The following is a 21,412-nucleotide window of genomic DNA, read 5'->3' on the forward strand; positions in this document are numbered from 1 at the left end:
AAAATGAAAATACACATATTTTACTTTAAAATCTATCAAGAACCGTGCCTAAAACAATTTCTGTTATATATCTTATTAAGTAGACTACAGAATTTATTCAGATGTGTCAAACAAACGGTAAAAATATGTGATCATCGATAAGAAAATTGTGAAATCAAATGTAACTAGATAATTGTTTTGTCCAAGTATTTGTAATGGACATTAATTACTTCACAGTAAGTTAACCATTATTTATGGAAATTATTTGCTACAATCAAAACAGTATATTTAAAACAAACATTTAACAAAAGTAACTATTATTGAAATTAAAAGTATGTATATTTCAGGATACCAATGCCTTACTACAACAGAGATTAGAGCATACAGATACAGATCTCAATCAAAGACTTCAACAAACACAAGAGGTAGGAAAATATATACTGGAACTTAAAGGTAAAGGAGCATAGCTTGTTAACAAGCTAAAATAGTTCTTGAATAAGTAGTAATCATCATTATAAGCATATAGAATATGAATAATTTCTGATGCTCAATGAAGTAATATAACTGAAAAGGGCTAGTTAAACATAGATTGAAAGTTTGTACGATAGTTTTCTTATAGAATTAAATCAAAGCAGAGCATAATCTCAAAATTCTTTTGATTTAAAACTATAATGAATGAAAACATATAGGTGTTATTTTTAATACAGTCTAATTATTCATCAATTTAGTTTTGAAATGAATCATGACAATATTTATTAAGATCATACTTCTCAAGATAATTTCTTCTTCTTCTTCCAGTTAAGTGGCCGCAATCAACTGTCTGATTATTCTGCCACTGTGTGTTGCGCATGAAAGTCCAAAGAAAATTTAATCATATTTAAATATATTTAACAGTTATACTATGGGTGTGTTATATGTGCATGTCTGATTTTGTGGATGCTTTTGCTTACCACATTGCCTATTTTGTTTATTCAAAATTTTCACTGAATTCTGCTAAATGAATATTCATGTACTATTGATCTTTCGTGTGCATTTTCAAAAAAAATATTTCTTGTAATTTTGCAGACATTAAGCAGTAAGACAATAGAACTAGATAACCATAAAGCTGAATGGTCAGCCAGATTAAATGAAATGTCTGCTAAACATAAAAATGAAATGGCAACAGAAAAAGAAAAGATGCTGCAGGTAGAGTAAAACATTGATTTAACCATGTTAATATTGTACTGTAGGGAATATGCTTAAAAGGATATATAATATCTTTAAAAGTGTGAGCACAGAGTTTGGAATGTGACAGCCTTTCCAAGTCACCAAATAGAATTTTGAAGATTTGGGGGTAAAATTTCAAAAAACATACACCAAATCTTAATAATCAACCAACAATATGATTTTTGTCGAGCTCGACATAGGGATAGTGATCCGGCAGGGGTGGCGTTAGCTAACTTTTTAAAAGCTTTATATTTCAGAAGGTGGAAGACCTGGATGCTTCATACATGTATATAGATGCCTCATGTTACGAAGTTTCCGTCAGTCACATGTCCAATGTCATTGACCTCATTTCCATGGTTAAGTGACCACTTGAAAAAAAGTTCAGATTTTTTGTAATGTTGAATTCTCTCTTATTATAAGTAATAGGGTAATTATATTTGGTATGTGCGTACCTTGCAAGGTCCTCATGCATGTCAGACAGTTTTCACTTTACCTCAACCTCATTTCATGGATCAGTGAACAAGGTTAAGTTTTGGTGGTCAAGTCCATATCTCAGATACTATAAGCAACAGGGCTAGTATATACGGTGTATGAAAGGTGTACATGTCCAACTGGCAGTTGTCATCTGAACTTGACCTCATTTGCATGGTACAGTGGTTATAGTTAAGTTTTATACGACCGCAAATTTTGAAAAAATTTTCGTCGTATATTGCTATCACGTTGGCGTCGTCGTCGTCGTCGTCCGAATACTTTTAGTTTTCGCACTCTAACTTTATTAAAGTGAATAGAAATCTATGAAATTTTAACACAAGGTTTATGACCATAAAAGGAAGGCTGGTATTGATTTTGGGAGTTTTGGTCCCATCATTTTAGGAATTAGGGGCCAAAAAGGGCCAAAATAAGCATTTTCTTGGTTTTCGCACTATAACTTTAGTTTAAGTTAATAGAAATCTATGAAATTTTGACACAAGGTTTATGACCACAAAAGAAAGGTTGGGATTGATTTTGGGAGTTTTGGTTTCAACAGTTTAGGAATTAGGGGCCAAAAAAGGGCCCAAATAAGCATTATTCTTGGTTTTCGCACAATAACTTTAGTTAAAGTAAAAAGAAATCAATGAAATTTAAACACAATGTTTATGACCACAAAAGGAAGGTTGGAATTGATTTTGGGAGTTTCGGTCCCAACAGTTTAGGAATTAGGGGCCAAAAAGGGACCCAAATAAGCATTTTTCTTGGTTTTCGCACCATAGCGTTAGTATAAGTAAATAGAAATCTATGAAATTTAAACACAAGGTTTATGACTATAAAAGGAAGGTTGGTATTGATTTTGGGAGTTTTGGTCCCAACAGTTAAGGAAAAAGGGGCCCAAAGGGTACAAAATTAAACTTTGTTTGATTTCATCAAAATTGAATAATTGGGGTTCTTTAATATGCCGAATCTAACTGTGAATGTAGATTCTTAATTTTTGGTCCTGTTTTCAAATTGGTCTACATTAAGGTCCAAAGGGTCCAAAATTAAACTTAGTTTGATTTTAACAAAAATTGAAACCTTGGGGTTCTTTGATATGCTGAATCTAAAAATGTACTTAGATTTTTGATTATTGGCCCAGTTTTCAAGTTGGCCCAAATCGAGGTCCAAAATTAAACATTGTTTGATTTCATCAAAAATTGAATAATTGGGGTTCTTTGATATGCCAAATCTAACTGTGAATGTAGATTCTTAATTTTTGGTCCAGTTTTTAAATTGGTCTAAATTAAAGTGCAAAGGGTCCAAAATTAAACTAAGTTTGATTTTAACAAAAATTAAATTCTTGGGCCTCTTTGATATGCTGAATCTAAAAATGTACTTAGATTTTTGATTATGGGCCCAGTTTTCAAGTTGGTCCAAATCAGGATCTAAAATTATTATATTAAGTATTGTACAATAGCAAGTCTTTTCAATTGCACAGTATTGTGCAATGGCAAGAAATATCTAATTTCACAATATTGTGAAATAGCAAATTTTTTTTTAATTAAGAGTTATCTTTCTTTGTCCAGTATAGTAAGCAAGAAATATCTGCAAGAATTTTTTTTTAATTGGAGTTATCTTTCTTTGTCCAGAATCAACTTAAATCTTTGTTATATACAATATACAATGTATATTAACTTTTTACTACCAACTGATAAATTTAAATAATCTTTACCATTCAGTGATAACAAGCAGTTTTTTTTACATCTTAATATTTTATGATGTATTTAAATGAGTAGTAATTGTTGCAAACTCCATTAGAATATTTTAATTGAAATTAATTTTGGAATAAGGGAAAGGGGGATGTGAATAAAAAATTGGGTTCAATTTTTCTCATTTGAAATTTCATAAATAAAAAGAAAATTTCTTCAAACATTTTTTGAGAGGATTAATATTCAACAGCATAGTGAATTGCTCTAAGAGAAAACAAAAATTTTAAGTTCATTTGAATACATTCATTCTGTGTCAGAAACCTATGCTGTGTCAACTATTTAATCACAATCCAAATTTAGAGGGGAATCCAGCTTGAATGTTGTGTCCATACTTGCCCCAACCGTTCAGGGTTCAACCTCTGCGGTTGTATAAAGCTACGCCCTGCGGAGCATCTGGTTGTGTTTTTGTCTGTTTTTCTCATACTTTATGCAATAGGTCTACTATATTTGTTGTATGGAATGATTGTAAGGTGTACATGTCTAGCTGGCAGATGTCATTTGACCTTGACCTCATTTTCATGGTTCAGTGGTCAAAGTTAAGTTTTTGAGTTTGGGTCTTTTTATCTAATACTATAAGCCATAGGTCAACTACTGTAGATTCATTTATTTTCGTGGGTAACAATTTTCATGGATTGCTTAAAACTTGCATATTCGTGGATATTGGATTTCGTGGTTTTGTCAATCTGTGTATACAAAGCCTATTGAAAAGATTATATTTGTTGGACATTTGATTTCGTGGTTCAACTGTACCCACAAAATCCACGAGAATTGGTATTCTTTTAATAATGAATCCACAGTATATTTGGTGTATAGAAATATTTTATGATCTATATGCATACCTGTCAAGTGACCCGTATTTTGCGGGTGTGACCCGAGATTTTCACAATTCTGAGGGATCACCAGGGACACCCGCCGGGTCATTGAAATAACCCGGGAATCCCGAAAATGACCCGATTTCACCCGTATTTCTTAGCCTTGAGATTGATTTCATAAGTTATATTCCTTTGAAATATGGGCAAATTCGTAATTCTTCCATGAACAGGAAGTTCATCTAGCTATGTAAACTGTCACATTAAGTGACTCATTAAGTGCATGGCTTCACTTGACAGCTTTGGTGTCAAACACACTGTTAATTAACACCAATTACCTTAGCTTTAGGTCGTAAATAATAGCCTTATTGGTTTACAAATATATTTCAACTATAGAGTTACTTCCCCTTATTTGTCACCATTCAAAATTATTCCTTATATTTACGTTTTATGGGTGAAAAAAGATTAAATCATAAAAATATAAAATTCAAATACATATTGCAAAATAACTTTTCATTATTTGTATACCTTTATACATTTTTTAAAAAAAAAGTTGAAAATTATTTTTTACATTTATACTTCCTTTAACTGTATTACTATATTTTATCATAGTCTAAAATCCTTCACTGTCTTAATCTTAAATATTTTACTTTTTTTATTTCATTTATTTACCTAAAATTTTGCTTTTTAAATTTTTTGCTTTTATTAGATTTTCTTATCATTATAAATTATTTAAATTACCACATGGTAAAAATATAAATTATTTAATGCCCAAAAAGGTGCAAGCCAGGGCCGACCGTGCAAGGGCTGTATAGCCAGTCAAGGTCGTTAAAAACTTCCATTTGTTGTCTCAATGATGGTATATTTTAAAGGCTACATAGCCAAAAGTTTGAAACATTATTAAATTACATTTGAAAAATAAAACTAGTATTTGATGATAACAAAAAGTATAGAACATAAGACTGTGTTACACAAATTTATAAAAATCTTTAAAAGTGTAATGAAATAATAATAAATAAGATTTAAAGTGACTTAACCAAGTGAACATGCATTGATGTTTTGGTATCTTTGATATACATTATAAGAAAATGTACCATAAATACTGAAATTCAGCTCGAAAAAGTTTGTATGTGTTATGACCTGAGATTTGATTCTTCAATGCAGGTCATGACCTGCATTTTCATCGTCACAGGTTGACAGGTATGTATATGTCAGTGGCTCAGGTTTTATTTGACCTTGACCTCATTTTCATGGTTCATTGATCAGTTTAAGTTTTTGTGTTTTGGTCTATTTTTCTTAAACTATAAGTAATAGGTGAACTATAATTGTTGTATGGATGCATTGTTAGCTGTATATGTCTGCTTGGCATGGTTCATCTGACCTTGACCTCATTCTCATAGTTCAATTGTCTTTATTTAGTTATGTTAAGTTTATGTGAGAGTTGTAATAAAGCTTTATACTTAGGACTATCAACATAATATCAATGATTAGTAAAGAAGGCGAGACATTTCAGCGTGTGCACTCTTGTTCAATTCTGTAAGGAACAACCAAATTACCAATGGTCCTATACATATTGAAATAGTGACTGTCCCATTTGCATTTTATATCCCCATGAGCATACTAATAATATTAGATTCTTGACTTTTGACACAACCTTTCAATTATATTTGTATTGGCTATATTCACAAATCTAAACATGATAAATTTTGCTTATCAGTTATAAAGCTTAACACTTTTAGACATTTAACATAAACTAATTACTTAATGAATAAGAGCTGTATATATTGTCTTCACATTTCCTTTCTTATACAATTGGCTAATTTAGAACAAACAGTTCTTGGTCACGGATTTGAAAGAAGTGTTTTCCATTGATAGATGCAGAGTAATTTCCAACAGAAACAGGAGCGAGATAGAAAAGATTTAGAACAAGCACACATGAAGATTGTAAAGCAATTAGAATCACGCCTGTATGAATATGAAGGATCTAATAAGGTTTGTTTAGACTGAAAGGAACTGTGACAATTATTGGCCTAAATTTAGTGCATGTTTTATGTTACCATATGTGATCTTTAAGTTGCCCTTACATGATGAAAGTTAAAGAAGTTCAAAAAGAAAAAAAATGTTATTCATAAAGTAACCATGATAACAATCCATGACTTAATTACTATATTTTGTAAAAATAAAGATTTTCCTTGGGTTATATTTATATAGAGTATTTTTTGGATAGAAAAGTATGTGCACACCCAAGAAAATACAATTTTATATTTGGTGGGAATATGTCTACATGTATGTATTTCAAAAGAAGCATTCTCTTAAATTTATATATAACTTGCGGAAGTTTCCTCAATGGAATAATGGATGTTAAACTGAATTAAATGAAATTTTTTAATCATTTTCATTAAATGTGTGCATATTATATTATTACATTAAAAACCGTAAAATCATTTGCATACCTACAAATACTTGAATGTTATAGGTACATTATTCTTTTCCTTGGTTTCCACTTAGTTTATCATGTTTGAGATATTATTTTTGTGACCTTTATTTTTTTGCAATATATTAAAGTGTGCAACATATCAAGAAAACATTAGAAACTGTTTGAGATGAGAATTTAATGGATTTAAAACATTTTTCTAGGATTTATTGGTGTGTTAAATGTGCTGGTGCACCCACAAACTATGAAGTCTGATGTTCTGTACATCCACTTTGTTTATATCAATAATTTAAACTAAGACTGATCGTTACTAATTCTGTTGTCTATTGTATTTACATTGTAGGATCTCACAGACAGGAAATATAAAGCAGAGTCTTCTATACGAGAATTGAAATCTAAATTATCTTCTCTTGAAGAGGAACATTTGAGGGCAAAACAGGAACTTCAGAGTTTACGGAAACAGAATACTACATTGGACAGTGAATATCATGAACAAGAAAAGTTAATAAACCAAATGAGAACTAAGTTAGCTGTGTTAGAACAGGAGATGAAGGATAAAGAAAATCTAATAGCAAAATCTTCTGATTTGTTAGGATCAGAACAGGACCAAAAGGTAAAATTTTATAGCAAAATCTTCTGATTTGTTAGGATCGGAACAGGACCAAAAGGTAAAATTTTATAGCAAAATCTTCTGATTTGTTAGGATCGGAACAAGACCAAAAGGTAAAATTTTATAGCTAAATCTTCTGATTTGTTAGGATCGGAACAGGACCAAAAGGTAAAATTTTATAGCTAAATCTTCTGATTTGTTAGGATCGGAACAAGACCAAAAGGTAAATTATAAAAAGTAAAATTTATAGATTACAGAAAATTTACTCTCTCTAGGTTTTGAATTTCTTTGAATTATATCTTTGGTAATCTTTGATGAAAAAGCAAAAGCCAATTTTGGATTATGCATTTTAAAATATTTGCCAAGAGCAGTTTTGATTAATGTAAATCAAGTTTATTTGATGACATTAAAAGAGGTATGACTACATTACTTCTGATTTGAAAATTGATGTCTACAAATTATAAAATCTTTTGACCATTTCTCAGTTTAATGTAACATTCTTGGTTACTGATACTTCGTTCAAGGTTTGAAATACCTTTATATACTAAACATAAACAGGTGTATGAACTTAATAAAAATATCAAAACATAGTATGCATAATTTTATTGAAATTTATTAGTGTAAATGTATGTTTGACACCAAGGTTTTCATTCAGCTGGGACTTTGTTACTCATCTGATGAGTCCAATAGAACTCCAATAGATCTGCTTTTTTTTGGTCAAAGGATTTGCTTTTTTTTGGTCAAAGGCTTTACTTGAATGGTCTAATTATAGTATAATAAGTAATTTGATACTTCTAATTATTCTTGCAAATTTTATGGCTTTTCAATTAAAACAAATGTTGGATGGCATATTTCTTCATTGGTTATTGACAAATGGGTTTCTATCTAATGTTTGCAAAATTGTACTTTGGTGAACCCCTCTGATCCTCTCAAATTAATTTTAATAGAATATGCTTTAAACTGAAGTAAAAAAAATCCAAATTATCCCCCTTAAAAGAACATAAATCTCATATTTTATTTGTTATAAAAATTTGTTTATTTTACTCATTATTTTTTTTTTACAGAGAAAATATGAAGAAGAACTAGATGGAAGAGCGAGGGAAAAACAGAGGCTAGAAAATAAAGTTAAAGCAATGTCAGAAGAACTCATGAAGGGGAATGAAATAATAAAGAAATTACAAGGAGAAATTAAAAACTATCATGCTAAGGTTATTATGATTAATTAAATGTTTTTCGTCATGTTATATGCTTTAAATAATGTTTAATTTTGTAAAACTGTGATGCAGTATGGCTAAAATAGAATTTTTCTGTAATTAAAAGAAATTTGAATAATTTTTTGGGGTGTCTTTTATATATAACTTGCAGTGAAAACACACCAAAGAATCAATATAAGTGTATTAAGCAAATCATTTGAGAAATATATGCATCACTTCCTAAAGAACAGTTCTCTAAAATTTTATGTTTTCGAAAAATATATGCCATAAAAAAATACCAATGCTACTTATTAAGTCTTTCCACTTTTCTGTGGAAAGACTTATTGTTTTTCTTCTGATTATTATTTTTTTTTTTTCCGCCAAATTTTATTCTTGCGATAAATGTTTGTTTCGCAATATGTCGCTTAGATATTTCTCATATGGTATCGTATAAATAATGCGCTTTTAAATTTCACCCTGCTAAGGCGAACCATTTTCTTTGTAAGAGTTATCTCCCTATTCACTGTTTATCATCTGTGTGCATCTCCTTCGTAACAAAAAAAGATAGCGACAAAATTCTTTTTACAAATTGTTCGTTACATCCTCAGTAATTTTTGGCGTATTTGGATCGAAGCGATTCGATGAAATTTTATAGGAGTTATCTACCTTTACAAAATAAATTTGTCAGTATGTTTATTTAACTCATAAACAGTTAACCGTATAACCCTGGAATGTTTTTATTTGAGTCCCCTAGGTCCTTACTTAGAAAATGAGGTCAAGGTTAAAGGTCAAGGTCAAGTTCTCAATTGTGACTTTTGCTTGTTTTTGCATTTTCTCTGACACTTTGAGAGATACATATAAAAGAACAAGTGCAAAATGTCAGCTTTATTGTAGTGAAGATATGCTACATTTAGTCTTATACAATTAAATGGCATCTTATAGGAGTTGATGCCCCTGAAATGTCTTGATATGAGGTTATTTGATAATAACTTCAATTAAGTTCATTATAAAGACATTTGACCTTATACAAAAGGTTAAGTGACAAATGACCTTGAAAAATGGCTACCGGAAGTGACCTTGGGAAAACCGGAAGTAGCTTTTTTTGCAATTTTTTCACATAAAAGTACTCAGAATCCATATATTTTGTCATAAAGATACATGAACAGATAACTGAAGACTAAAAATGACTTCCAACAAACCGGAAGTGGCCAATTATCTCCCATTCTTCATTCAAAAGTATATAGAAACTATATATTTTTGGAATCAGTGTGAAAGAAGCTATCATATGAGACCGGATGTGACATTCATTTCACCGGAAGTAGCATATTATCTCCCTTATATCACTGAAAAAGATAATTAAACCATTATTTATCGCATCAGTATGAAGAAACTACCTTCTTATTCAAATTTCTTTGGTGTGGAAAGACTTTCAATTGTTCTCTGAACAATTGATTTTTAATTATTATATGGTTTTGTTTATTTTAGATCAAATTGAGAAATCAGATTGCCACAGAACAAGAAAAACTTTTAGGTGATAAAGACCATGAATTAGAAAAGTTACGTCAAGATTTAGCAACAACCAAAAATACTCTCAAAACCACAGATGATGAGGTTTGTCAAATACTTCAGCTTTGCTAGATATTGATTTTACAGATTTTTTAATAAAAAAAACTGCATTGTTTAAATGGTTTCTACAATGATTATCATGCCACAGTTTGCTACTTTACTAATAAGCTTATTTCAATTTTTTTTATAGATAAAAATCACTGAAAGTCTCTATAATATTGACAAATCTTCTTTCACAAGTCACTGTATTCTTGTAAATTATATTTCAGAATAAGAAGTTAAGTGAAAATTTAGAGACAACTATAAAGAAGTTAGAAGAGAGTAAACAGTTGTTAAAGACAAACGAGAATGGTATGTGTAATGTTGAAATAGTGTGTGTATTATAAGCTCACCTGGCCTAAAAGGCCATGTGAGCTTTTCTCATCACTTGGCGTCCGTCGTCGTCGTCGTCGTCGTCTGTCGTCGTTAACAATTTTTCAAACATCTTCTCCTCTGAAACTACTGAATGGATTTGAATGAAACTTAACATGATTGTTCCTTAGTATATCCTGCACAAAATGTGCACTTCAATTTTTGATCCGTCAAAAAACATGGCCGCCGTTACTCAGATGAATCAAACAAACCATTGTTGGGTTGCTGCCACTTAATTGGTAATTTTAAGGAAATTTTGCAGTTTTTGGTCATTATCTTGAATATTATTATAGATGAAGATAAACTGTAAACAGCAAAAAAGATCAGCAAAGTAAGATCTACAAATAAGTTAATATGACCAAAATTGTCAATTGACCCCTTAAGGGGTTATTGTCCTTTAATGACAATTTTTCACAATTTGTTCATCATATTTACTAACTTTAAAAAATCTTCTCCTCTGAAACTACTGAATGGATTTGGTTAAAACTTAGCATGATTGTTCCTTAGATTATCCTGCACAAATTGTGTGCTTTGATTTTTGATCCGTCAAAAAACATGCCCGCCGTTACTTAAAATAGAACATAGGGGTCAAATGCAGTTTTTGGCTTATATCTGAAAAACGAAAGCATTAAGAGCAAATCTGACATGGAGTAAAAATGTTCATTAGGTCAATATCTATCAGCCCTGAAATTTTCAGATGAATCAAACATCCACTTAATTGGTAATTTTAAGGAAATTTTGCAGTTTTTGGTCATTATCTTGAATATTATTATAGATAAAGATAAACTGTAAACAGCAAAAATGATCAGCAAAGTAAGATCTACAAATAAGTCAATTTGACCAAAATTGTCAATTGACCTCTTTAGGAGTTATTGCCCTTTAAAGACTTTTTTCACAATTTGTTCATCATGTTGACTTACTTTAAAAAATCTTCTCTTTTGAAACTGCTGTATCAATTTCAGCCAAACTTAGGCTAAATGAGTTTCAGAGTATCTAGTAATAAATTTTATATTTCATTTCCTTGTATGTCAAGAAACATAGCTCCTATGGCTATAATAGAACATAGGAGAAATTGATTTTTTTTTGCTTTTGAAGAAAATAAGACGATTCAAGAACATTTAAATAAATTGAAAAGCCAAAATAATCATTGATGAGAGATTAAACCAAAAAAATTCAGGTGAGCGATTCAGGCTCTTGAGAGCCTCTTGTTATAAATTGTAATGCCAAAACATTGTACTATAAACCAACAATTAAGTGAAGATTTATAATTCCAATGCAAATCAGTCAATTAGAAACATGCAAGAAAAATATAAATGGTTACCAAATTATTCTTATTTGTATTTCGAGACAGAAATTCTTTAAACTAAACATTTAATGAGTTTATCCTGTATGTGCTGGTCCACAATAATGTGGGTTTGAATGTTCATATTGAAGGTCTAGGAATTGTTTTAGGGGCGAATGTTTATTATAAAGTTAAATGAAAGTGTTTTGGGATAAGAATGTTCATTAGAAATGATGGTAAGTTGGTGAGTATTTTGATCATTTTCCCAATTTATAAAGTGTTATCATTATATATTACTTTTTAGCTCAACTGGCCCGAAGGGCCAAGTGAGGTTTTCCCATCACTTGGCGTCCGGCGTCGTCTGTCGTCCTTAGTCGTCCTGCGTCCTTCATTGTTAACTTTTACAAAAATCTTCTCCTCTGAAACTACTGGGCCAAATGTTACCAAACTTGGCCAAAATCATCATTGGGATTTCTAGTTTGAAAAATGTGTTTGGTGACCCAGTCAACCAACTAAGATGGCCCCCATGGCTAAAAATAGAACATAGGGGTAAAATGCGGTTTTTGGCTTATAACTCAAAAACTAAAGCATTAAGGGCAGATCTGACATGGGGTTAAATTGTTCATCAGGTCAAGATCTATGACCTGAAATTTTCAGATGAATCGGACAACCCATTGTTGGGTTGCTGCCCCTGAATTGGTAATTTTATGGAAATTTTACTGTTTTTTGGTTATTATCTTGAATATTATTATAGATAGAGATAAACTGTAAACAGCAATAATGTTTAGCAAAGTAAGATTTACAAATAACTTGAAATAAGTCAACTTGACAGAAATGGTCAGTTGACCCCTTTAGGAGTTATTGCCCTTTATAGTAAATTTTTAACCATTTTTCGTAAATTTTAGTATCTTTTAAAAAAATCTTCTCCTCTGTAACTACTGGGCCAAATTAATCCAAACTTGACCAAAATCATCTTTGGGGTATGTAGTTTAAAAAATGTGTTCGGTGACCGGGCCATCCAACCAAGATGGCTGCCATGGCTAAAAATAGAACACAGGGGTAAAATGCGGTTTTGGGCTTCTAACTCAAAAACCAAAGAATTTAGAGCAAATCTGGCATGGGTAAAATTGTTTGTCAGGTCAAGATCTATCTGCCCTTCAATTTTCAGATGAATTGGACAACCCGTTGTTGGGTTGCTGCCCCTAAATTGGTAATTTTAGCGAAATTTTGCTGTTTTTGGTTATTTTCTTGAATACTATTATAGATAGAGATAACCTGTAAACAGCAATAATGTTCAGCAAAGTAAGATTTACAAATAAGTCAACATGACTGAATTGGTCAATTGACCCCCTAAGGAGTTATTGTCCTTTATAGTCAATTTTTAACAATTTTCATAAAATTTGTGAATTTTTACTAACATTTTCCACTGAAACTACTGGGCCAAGTTCATTATAGATAGAGATAATTGTAAGCAGCAAGAATGTTCAGTAAAGTAAGATGTACAAACACATCATCATCACTTAAACTCAATTTTGTCATGAATCAATTTGCTTCTTTTGTTTAATATTCGCGAATACCAAGGTGAGTGATACAGGCTCTTTAGAGCCTCTAGTTACAATTATGATTTTAATATTAAGATAGCATATAATATCATAAATGTTAGCTATTTAGTATTCTCTAATAAGTACTTAGAATATAATAGATCCCTGTTTTATTTTATTTAGTGATTAACTGGTTAAATAAACAGATAAACGAGACACAGATGACACATCAGAGATTAGGAACATTTGAAATGCCAGGAGCCACATCTAAATTTAGACCTACAGGAAATGCTGTGGTTTGTAGAATTATAAACATTTTATTTAATAGAAACATGTATTTTGACTAGGGGTTATGTTGCAGGGGTCTCCTACAATAGCACACTTATTTTGGTGATTTACACTTAGGAAAAAGACAAACGTGTTTTATAAGCATATGTTGTATATTATTGGAATGAAGAAGGCTGTAATGGCCAAAATGTATGGAAAATGGTGTTATAGTTTTTATAATAAAATCATTCAGAGACTTTATATATAAATACATTTATATTGCTAATCTACAAGTTGAATTTAAAACATATAAATGTTAATATGTATTATTTCTTGTATTTGAATGAAACATAAGGGATTTTTTAAAATAATTATAGATTAACAGTTTCTAGTTGAACTATTTGTACAATGGATAACATACACTGATAGCTTACAATGTACAGTTATTTTTATCTTACAGCACAATTATAGTACATCTAGTTATGGTTCAGCAGGATCTCACACAGACTCACACCACTATAACTCAGGGGTAGGAGTACCAAGAAATTATCCCAACAGACAACCACAAGTAAGTTAATACTTTACTCTGATCACTGAACTGTGAGAGTGAGGATCTCACACAGACTCACACCACTATAACTCAGGGGTAGGAGTACCAAAAAATTATCCTAACAGACAACCACAAGTAAGTTAATACTTTACTCTGATCACTGAGAGTGAGAGTGAGGATCTCACATGGACTCACACCATTATAACTCAGGGGTAGGAGTACCAAAAAATTATCCTAACAGACAACCACAAGTAAGTTAATTATATCTCTAATCACTGAACCATGAGAGTGAGGATCTCACACAGACTCACACCACTATAACTCAGGGGTAGGAGTACCAAGAAATTATCCCAACAGACAACCACAAGTAAGTTAATACTTTACTCTGATCACTGAACCGTGAGAGTGAGGATCTCACACAGACTCACACCACTATAACTCAGGGGTAGGAGTACCAAGAAATTATCCCAACAGACAACCACAAGTAAGTTAATACTTTACTCTGATCACTGAACCATGAGAGTGAGGATCTCACACAGACTCACACCATTATAACTCAGGGGTAGGAGTACCAAGAAATTATCCCAACAGACAACCACAAGTAAGTTAATACTTTACTCTGATCACTGAACCATGAGAGTGAGGATCTCACACAGACTCACACCATTATAGCTCAGGGGTAGGAGTACCAAGAAATTATCCCAACAGACAACCACAAGTAAGTTAATACTTTACTCTGATCACTGAACCATGAGAGTGAGGATCTCACATGGACTCACACCATTATAACTCAGGGGTAGGAGTACCAAGAAATTATCCCAACAGACAACCACAAGTAAGTTAATACTTTACTCTGATCACTGAACCATGAGAGTAAGGATCTCACACAGACTCACACCACTATAACTCAGGGGTAGGAGTACCAAGAAATTATCCCAACAGACAACCACAAGTAAGTTAATACTTTACTCTGATCACTGAACCGTGAGAGTGAGGATCTCACACAGACTCACACCATTATAGCTCAGGGGTAGGAGTACCAAGAAATTATCCCAACAGACAACCACAAGTAAGTTAATACTTTACTCTGATCACTGAACCATGAGAGTGAGGATCTCACACAGACTCACACCATTATAACTCAGGGGTAGGAGTACCAAGAAATTATCCCAACAGACAACCACAAGTAAGTTAATACTTTACTCTGATCACTGAACCATGAGAGTGAGGATCTCACACAGACTCACACCATTATAGCTCAGGGGTAGGAGTACCAAGAAATTATCCCAACAGACAACCACAAGTAAGTTAATACTTTACTCTGATCACTGAACCATGAGAGTGAGGATCTCACATGGACTCACACCATTATAACTCAGGGGTAGGAGTACCAAGAAATTATCCCAACAGACAACCACAAGTAAGTTAATACTTTACTCTGATCACTGAACCATGAGAGTAAGGATCTCACACAGACTCACACCACTATAACTCAGGGGTAGGAGTACCAAGAAATTATCCCAACAGACAACCACAAGTAAGTTAATACTTTACTCTGATCACTGAACCGTGAGAGTGAGGATCTCACACAGACTCACACCATTATAGCTCAGGGGTAGGAGTACCAAGAAATTATCCCAACAGACAACCACAAGTAAGTTAATACTTTACTCTGATCACTGAACCATGAGAGTGAGGATCTCACACAGACTCACACCATTATAACTCAGGGGTAGGAGTACCAAGAAATTATCCCAACAGACAACCACAAGTAAGTTAATACTTTACTCTGATCACTGAACCATGAGAGTGAGGATCTCACATGGACTCACACCATTATAACTCAGGGGTAGGAGTACCAAGAAATTATCCCAACAGACAACCACAAGTAAGTTAATTATATCTCTGATCACTGAACAATGAGAGTAAGGATCTCACACAGACTCACACCACTATAACTCAGGGGTAGGAGTACCAAGAAATTATCCCAACAGACAACCACAAGTAAGTTAATTATATCTCTGATCACTGAACAGTGAGAGTGAGGATCTCACACAGACTCGCACCATTATAACCCAGGGGTAGGAGTACCAAGAAATTATCCTAACAGACAACCACAAGTAAGTTAATTATATCTCTAATCACTGAACCATGAGAGTGAGGATCTCACACAGACTCACACCATTATAACTCAGGGGTAGGAGTACCAAGAAATTATCCCAACAGACAACCACAAGTAAGTTAATTATATCTCTGATCACTGAACCATGAGAGTGAGGATCTCACACAGACTCACACCATTATAACTCAGGGGTAGGAGTACCAAGAAATTATCCCAACAGACAACCACAAGTAAGTTAATTATATCTCTGATCACTGAACCATGAGAGTAAGGATCTCACACAGACTCACACCATTATAACTCAGGGGTAGGAGTACCAAGAAATTATCCCAACAGACAACCACAAGTAAGTTAATACTTTACTCTGATCACTGAACCATGAGAGTGAGGATCTCACACAGACTCACACCATTATAACTCAGGGATAGGAGTACCAAGAAATTATCCCAACAGACAACCACAAGTAAGTTAATACTTTACTCTGATCACTGAACCATGAGAGTGAGGATCTCACATGGACTCACACCATTATAACTCAGGGGTAGGAGTACCAAGAAATTATCCCAACAGACAACCACAAGTAAGTTAATTATATCTCTGATCACTGAACCATGAGAGTAAGGATCTCACACAGACTCACACCACTATAACTCAGGGGTAGGAGTACCAAGAAATTATCCCAACAGACAACCACAAGTAAGTTAATACTTTACTCTGATCACTGAACAGTGAGAGTGAGGATCTCACACAGACTCACACCATTATAACTCAGGGGTAGGAGTACCAAGAAATTATCCCAACAGACAACCACAAGTAAGTTAATACTTTACTCTGATCACTGAGAGTGAGGATCTCACACAGACTCACACAGACTCACACCATTATAACTCAGGGGTAGGAGTACCAAAAAATTATCCCAACAGACAACCACAAGTAAGTTAATACTTTACTCTGATCACTGAACCATGAGAGTGAGGATCTCACACAGATTCACACCACTATAACTCAGGGGTAGGAGTACCAAGAAATGATCCCAACAGACAACCACAAGTAAGTTAATTATATCTCTAATCACTGAACCATGAGAGTGAGGATCTCACACAGACTCACACCATTATAACTCAGGGGTAGGAGTACCAAGAAATTATCCCAACAGACAACCACAAGTAAGTTAATACTTTACTCTGATCACTGAACCGTGAGAGTGAGGATCTCACACAGACTCACACCATTATAACTCAGGGGTAGGAGTACCAAAAAATTATCCCAACAGACAACCACAAGTAAGTTAATACTTTACTCTGATCACTGAACCGTGAGAGTGAGGATCTCACACAGACTCACACCACTATAACTCAGGGGTAGGAGTACCAAGAAATTATCCCAACAGACAACCACAAGTAAGTTAATACTTTACTCTGATCACTGAACCATGAGAGTGAGGATCTCACACAGACTCACACCATTATAACTCAGGGGATCAATCTCTTTGTCAATGATGAATAAGGATGCATAAACTGAACACATTGTAAAAGATTATTGATACCTCTTGTAAAGAATGCATTAGTCAAGCTTGAAACCACATGTGTGTAAATATATTGTAAAACTTTTGTGTGTTGCATTTAATTAAAAATGTTAAAAGTAGATGTTGAAAAAACTTCAGACTTGCCATTATGATACAATATAGTATTTTTCATACTGTAAAACATTTATCATTTTTCATACTGTAAAACATTTATCATTTTTCTAAAGCATTACTTAAGTCAGTTGTTAGTTCATTGGATATTGTATTAAAAATATAACAAAAATCTAACTCCAGCGTTTTTTTCAGGTGCAATACAATCCAGGGAATCCTAGGAGAACTACAATACCTCAGCCATCAGGAGGTAGAGGTGGCCCTCCTCCTCCCATCCCAGAGGAGATAAGACCTCACCACCACTCACCTGCCTCAAACCATTCAGGAGGAGATAAAGAAAAGTAAGTAACCTCAGCCACTCGTTTTAGATTCAATGACTATCTCCCAGTAATAATGGTTCTCAGACTATATTATATCAGAGGAAGCAAGACATCTATCTTGAAATGCTGAACGTTTGGCCAATAGTAATTAACAATGAAGGAGATATACGATCTAGTTACTGTTTAGATCTGACCAGTTCATGACCAACTCTTGCCCAACTTGGATAAACGTAGGAATTCCTAAGCTTTTGGTAGAATAGTTGTATTTGAATATGAAATCTTATAATATAGTGATGTTCCAATTTTGGTTATTCTCTAATTTTACTAGAATTGTCATCATGGTGTAGTAAGTTACCTTAATTGCAATGAGCATCTTTAATATTAAAGGATTCACAACAATTAAAGTTATCTAACAAAGACCTATAAATGAGAAACTAATGAAAATGGATAATTTCCATTAAATTTCAATGACAATTGACCCATAATAAATGTTTCTGATGTTAAACTAAAAGGAATATGCTTTACTTTATAATACATACTATTATTTTCTGCTTTCAGTGACCCACCTTTAGACCCCAAGTATTTACAGAAAAGTGATGAAGCAATACACATCAGAGGACTAGGACCGAGGTCACATTCTCCTACTACAATATCTAGCTCTGCACCAAATCTGAACTCTGTCCGACTTAGTCAACAGGGTATTGTACCAAGGACTACACAACCTCCACTTGCCTCGGCTTATTTTCCTGGGCAAAAAATGTCTTGATGTTTAAAAGATATTTTTTAGGTTTATAAAATATCAATTTTGCCAGTGTCGTACACAAACAATTCTAGTCGGTTCAGAACCTTGGCTAGAATAACACATTTATTTCTGCTACAATTCACATCTTGCAGAATAGCACAGAAGTCAATTCTCAACTTCAAATGCATCAGTTCATAAGCTAACAATACATTGAGAATTCATTTGAGGATTATACATTTATTGACTATATTGTTATATTGTGTGAAACAACAAAGTTTATTTATTAATGTTAATAAACCTAGCTTGTTTAATATTAAGCTGCAGCTTAACTTTCCAATGTACCTCTAAAAACTTTACATAGTATAGATCTTTCCCATAAAGCAATGACATATATTGTTGAAAGACTCCTTCAATGAATAATATATGGTTGGGTAGGGTTTTGATTAAATACTTACATGTGTTTACAAAGTATTAAATATTTGCAGCTTGCAAGACATTGGGGTTACTATTTTAGGCAACAAATTTATGTAATGCTTTATATTCCAGAGGGAAGAAATTCAAATTCAAATTCAAATATCTTTAATCCCAATCAAAGGTCTCATAAAGAGCATATAAATCAACACAAGTTCATACAATATCCACACCACCAACAAGATTGACCTAGATGTTTAATATTTCTATGCAGATGCTTTATGTTACAAAGTTTTACTCTATTCTATGAGCATTGTTCTTGACCTCATTTTCATAGTTCAATGACTATTTGAAAAAAAAATGTATACCAGAAATTTTTTGTCATGTGAAATACTTGCTTATAATGAGTAACTATATGTGATCCTTGCAAGGCCTCTAATTCCACCAGACAGTTTTCCCCTGGCTTTTCATGGTTCATTGATCAGAGTTAAGTTTTCATTACTATCTCAGATACTATATTAAGCAAAACATCAACTATAGATGTGTATTGAATGATTTGTGTCCATGCATGTTTTACAGGATTTATCTAACATTGACCTCATTTACACAGGTCATTGGTAAATTAAAGTGTATATGATACATGTGCATGTAATAATACCTCCATATTAAAGATTTGTCTATTAAGATTATACATTTTTAGTTTTTGGCCATAAATGTTGTTTTCTATATTATGTTACTTTTTGTATATTAACATTTTTATGAAAAATTCTATCATTTTATACTCATATGGATTCAGTGATTCCCAGTCCACATCAATATTTAAAACTTTAAGGTTTGTTTTGCTCACTATATTAGTGAATTATTACCTAATTCTCTACTCATTTCCAACTTTTTAGCTGTGAACACAATTCAACCAATAGGACTATTTTCTTTTGTTATAGATAGTTAGCCCAGTTGTATGTCAAAAGCCCCTGGAAGTTAGGCAACAAACAATCTATCAATAAGTTAAAATAATCATATTTACCAGAAAAAGATGAGGGAAACATTAACTTTAATGATATTTCTGCCAACTGAAGTTTACATAATATTAAGCATAAAGACATCTTACAATCAGGATAACCTTCATATGACCTTGAATTTGGATTCATTGCATCCTATATAACCATTTATGTTGTCCCAGGAGCCAGTCCCTTCATATTTATTTGAGAAACATATTATCAAATCTGTTGATTTCCCTGCCCCTTAAATCCTAAACCATAAATATATTTTGAACTTTCATTGCATACGTTTTGTTCATGCGGTTATGCCCCTTTCCCGTCTAATATCATAAATAGTTTAAATATTTATACTACTGTTCAAAAATGTATCCTTCAACAGTTAAATTGTTGATATTGTAAATAGCCACAAACTTTCTACTCCATCTTTTTTGTGGTGGCGGTTGGATAGAGTCAGATATATCAACAATCATCAAGTTGACCACAAAGTAAAAATGTTCATCTTTGAAATAACAGTATTAGATTGTGTTTGTTGTGGATGTTATTTCCTGGAGGCTCTTCTATATATACTAAAGATGGAGGGTAAACACAATTTAGTATATTACACTATTTGCACCTAGTTTTCTGTTAAATTATTTTGATGTGAATAATGGCTATTCCACACAGAAGGATGTATTTTAGAAAAATAAAAGGTTATAACCTTCCTTTCAACTTGATAACCAAAATCAAATTTATGAGATTTAATTTCAAACTGAAGATAACATTTTATCACTGTGCACTTGCTTTAAGTATTGATATTTCTTTTAAAATTGTAATTTATGACATTATTTTTGCTCAGGTTAATTTTTTAGTGTGAATTTTATAAAGAAAAAGACCTCTGATTTAGAGTGTACAAAGTACACTTACTTCATTTTGCTATATTCTGAGGTAAACCAGGAAATCATTGATTTATAGTTATTGTTAAATCATGAAAGAGTCAAGAAAAGGGTTACTGTAGAACAAGTCTGACTACATATTATTACAACATTTACCAAAATTAATTCAGAACAAAATTGTTCAACTAACAGATCAGCAAATGTATCTTTTAGGTTGCCTACACATAGTTGATCTGTAATAAGA

At 32.4% G+C, this 21,412-nt stretch overlaps 1 protein-coding gene across 1 annotated transcript in view; it reads left to right on the top strand.

The window, feature by feature from the left end:
- LOC134693735 (spindle assembly abnormal protein 6 homolog) overlaps positions 1 to 21,049 on the top strand; it is a 26,570-nt gene extending 5,521 nt beyond the window's left edge. The window contains exons 6-16 of the mRNA XM_063554637.1: positions 327 to 404; positions 1,045 to 1,164; positions 6,089 to 6,205; positions 6,991 to 7,260; positions 8,322 to 8,465; positions 9,936 to 10,061; positions 10,286 to 10,367; positions 13,434 to 13,546; positions 13,978 to 14,085; positions 18,021 to 18,166; positions 18,704 to 21,049. Coding sequence (XP_063410707.1) covers positions 327 to 404; positions 1,045 to 1,164; positions 6,089 to 6,205; positions 6,991 to 7,260; positions 8,322 to 8,465; positions 9,936 to 10,061; positions 10,286 to 10,367; positions 13,434 to 13,546; positions 13,978 to 14,085; positions 18,021 to 18,166; positions 18,704 to 18,911 — 1,512 coding nt within the window. The 3' untranslated portion in view covers positions 18,912 to 21,049. The remainder of the gene's footprint in view (positions 1 to 326; positions 405 to 1,044; positions 1,165 to 6,088; positions 6,206 to 6,990; positions 7,261 to 8,321; positions 8,466 to 9,935; positions 10,062 to 10,285; positions 10,368 to 13,433; positions 13,547 to 13,977; positions 14,086 to 18,020; positions 18,167 to 18,703) is intronic.
- The last annotated feature ends 363 nt before the right edge of the window (positions 21,050 to 21,412 follow it).

The sequence above is a fragment of the Mytilus trossulus genome, chromosome 1 (genome assembly GCF_036588685.1).
Source record: "Mytilus trossulus isolate FHL-02 chromosome 1, PNRI_Mtr1.1.1.hap1, whole genome shotgun sequence".
NCBI lineage: Eukaryota > Metazoa > Mollusca > Bivalvia > Mytilida > Mytilidae > Mytilus > Mytilus trossulus.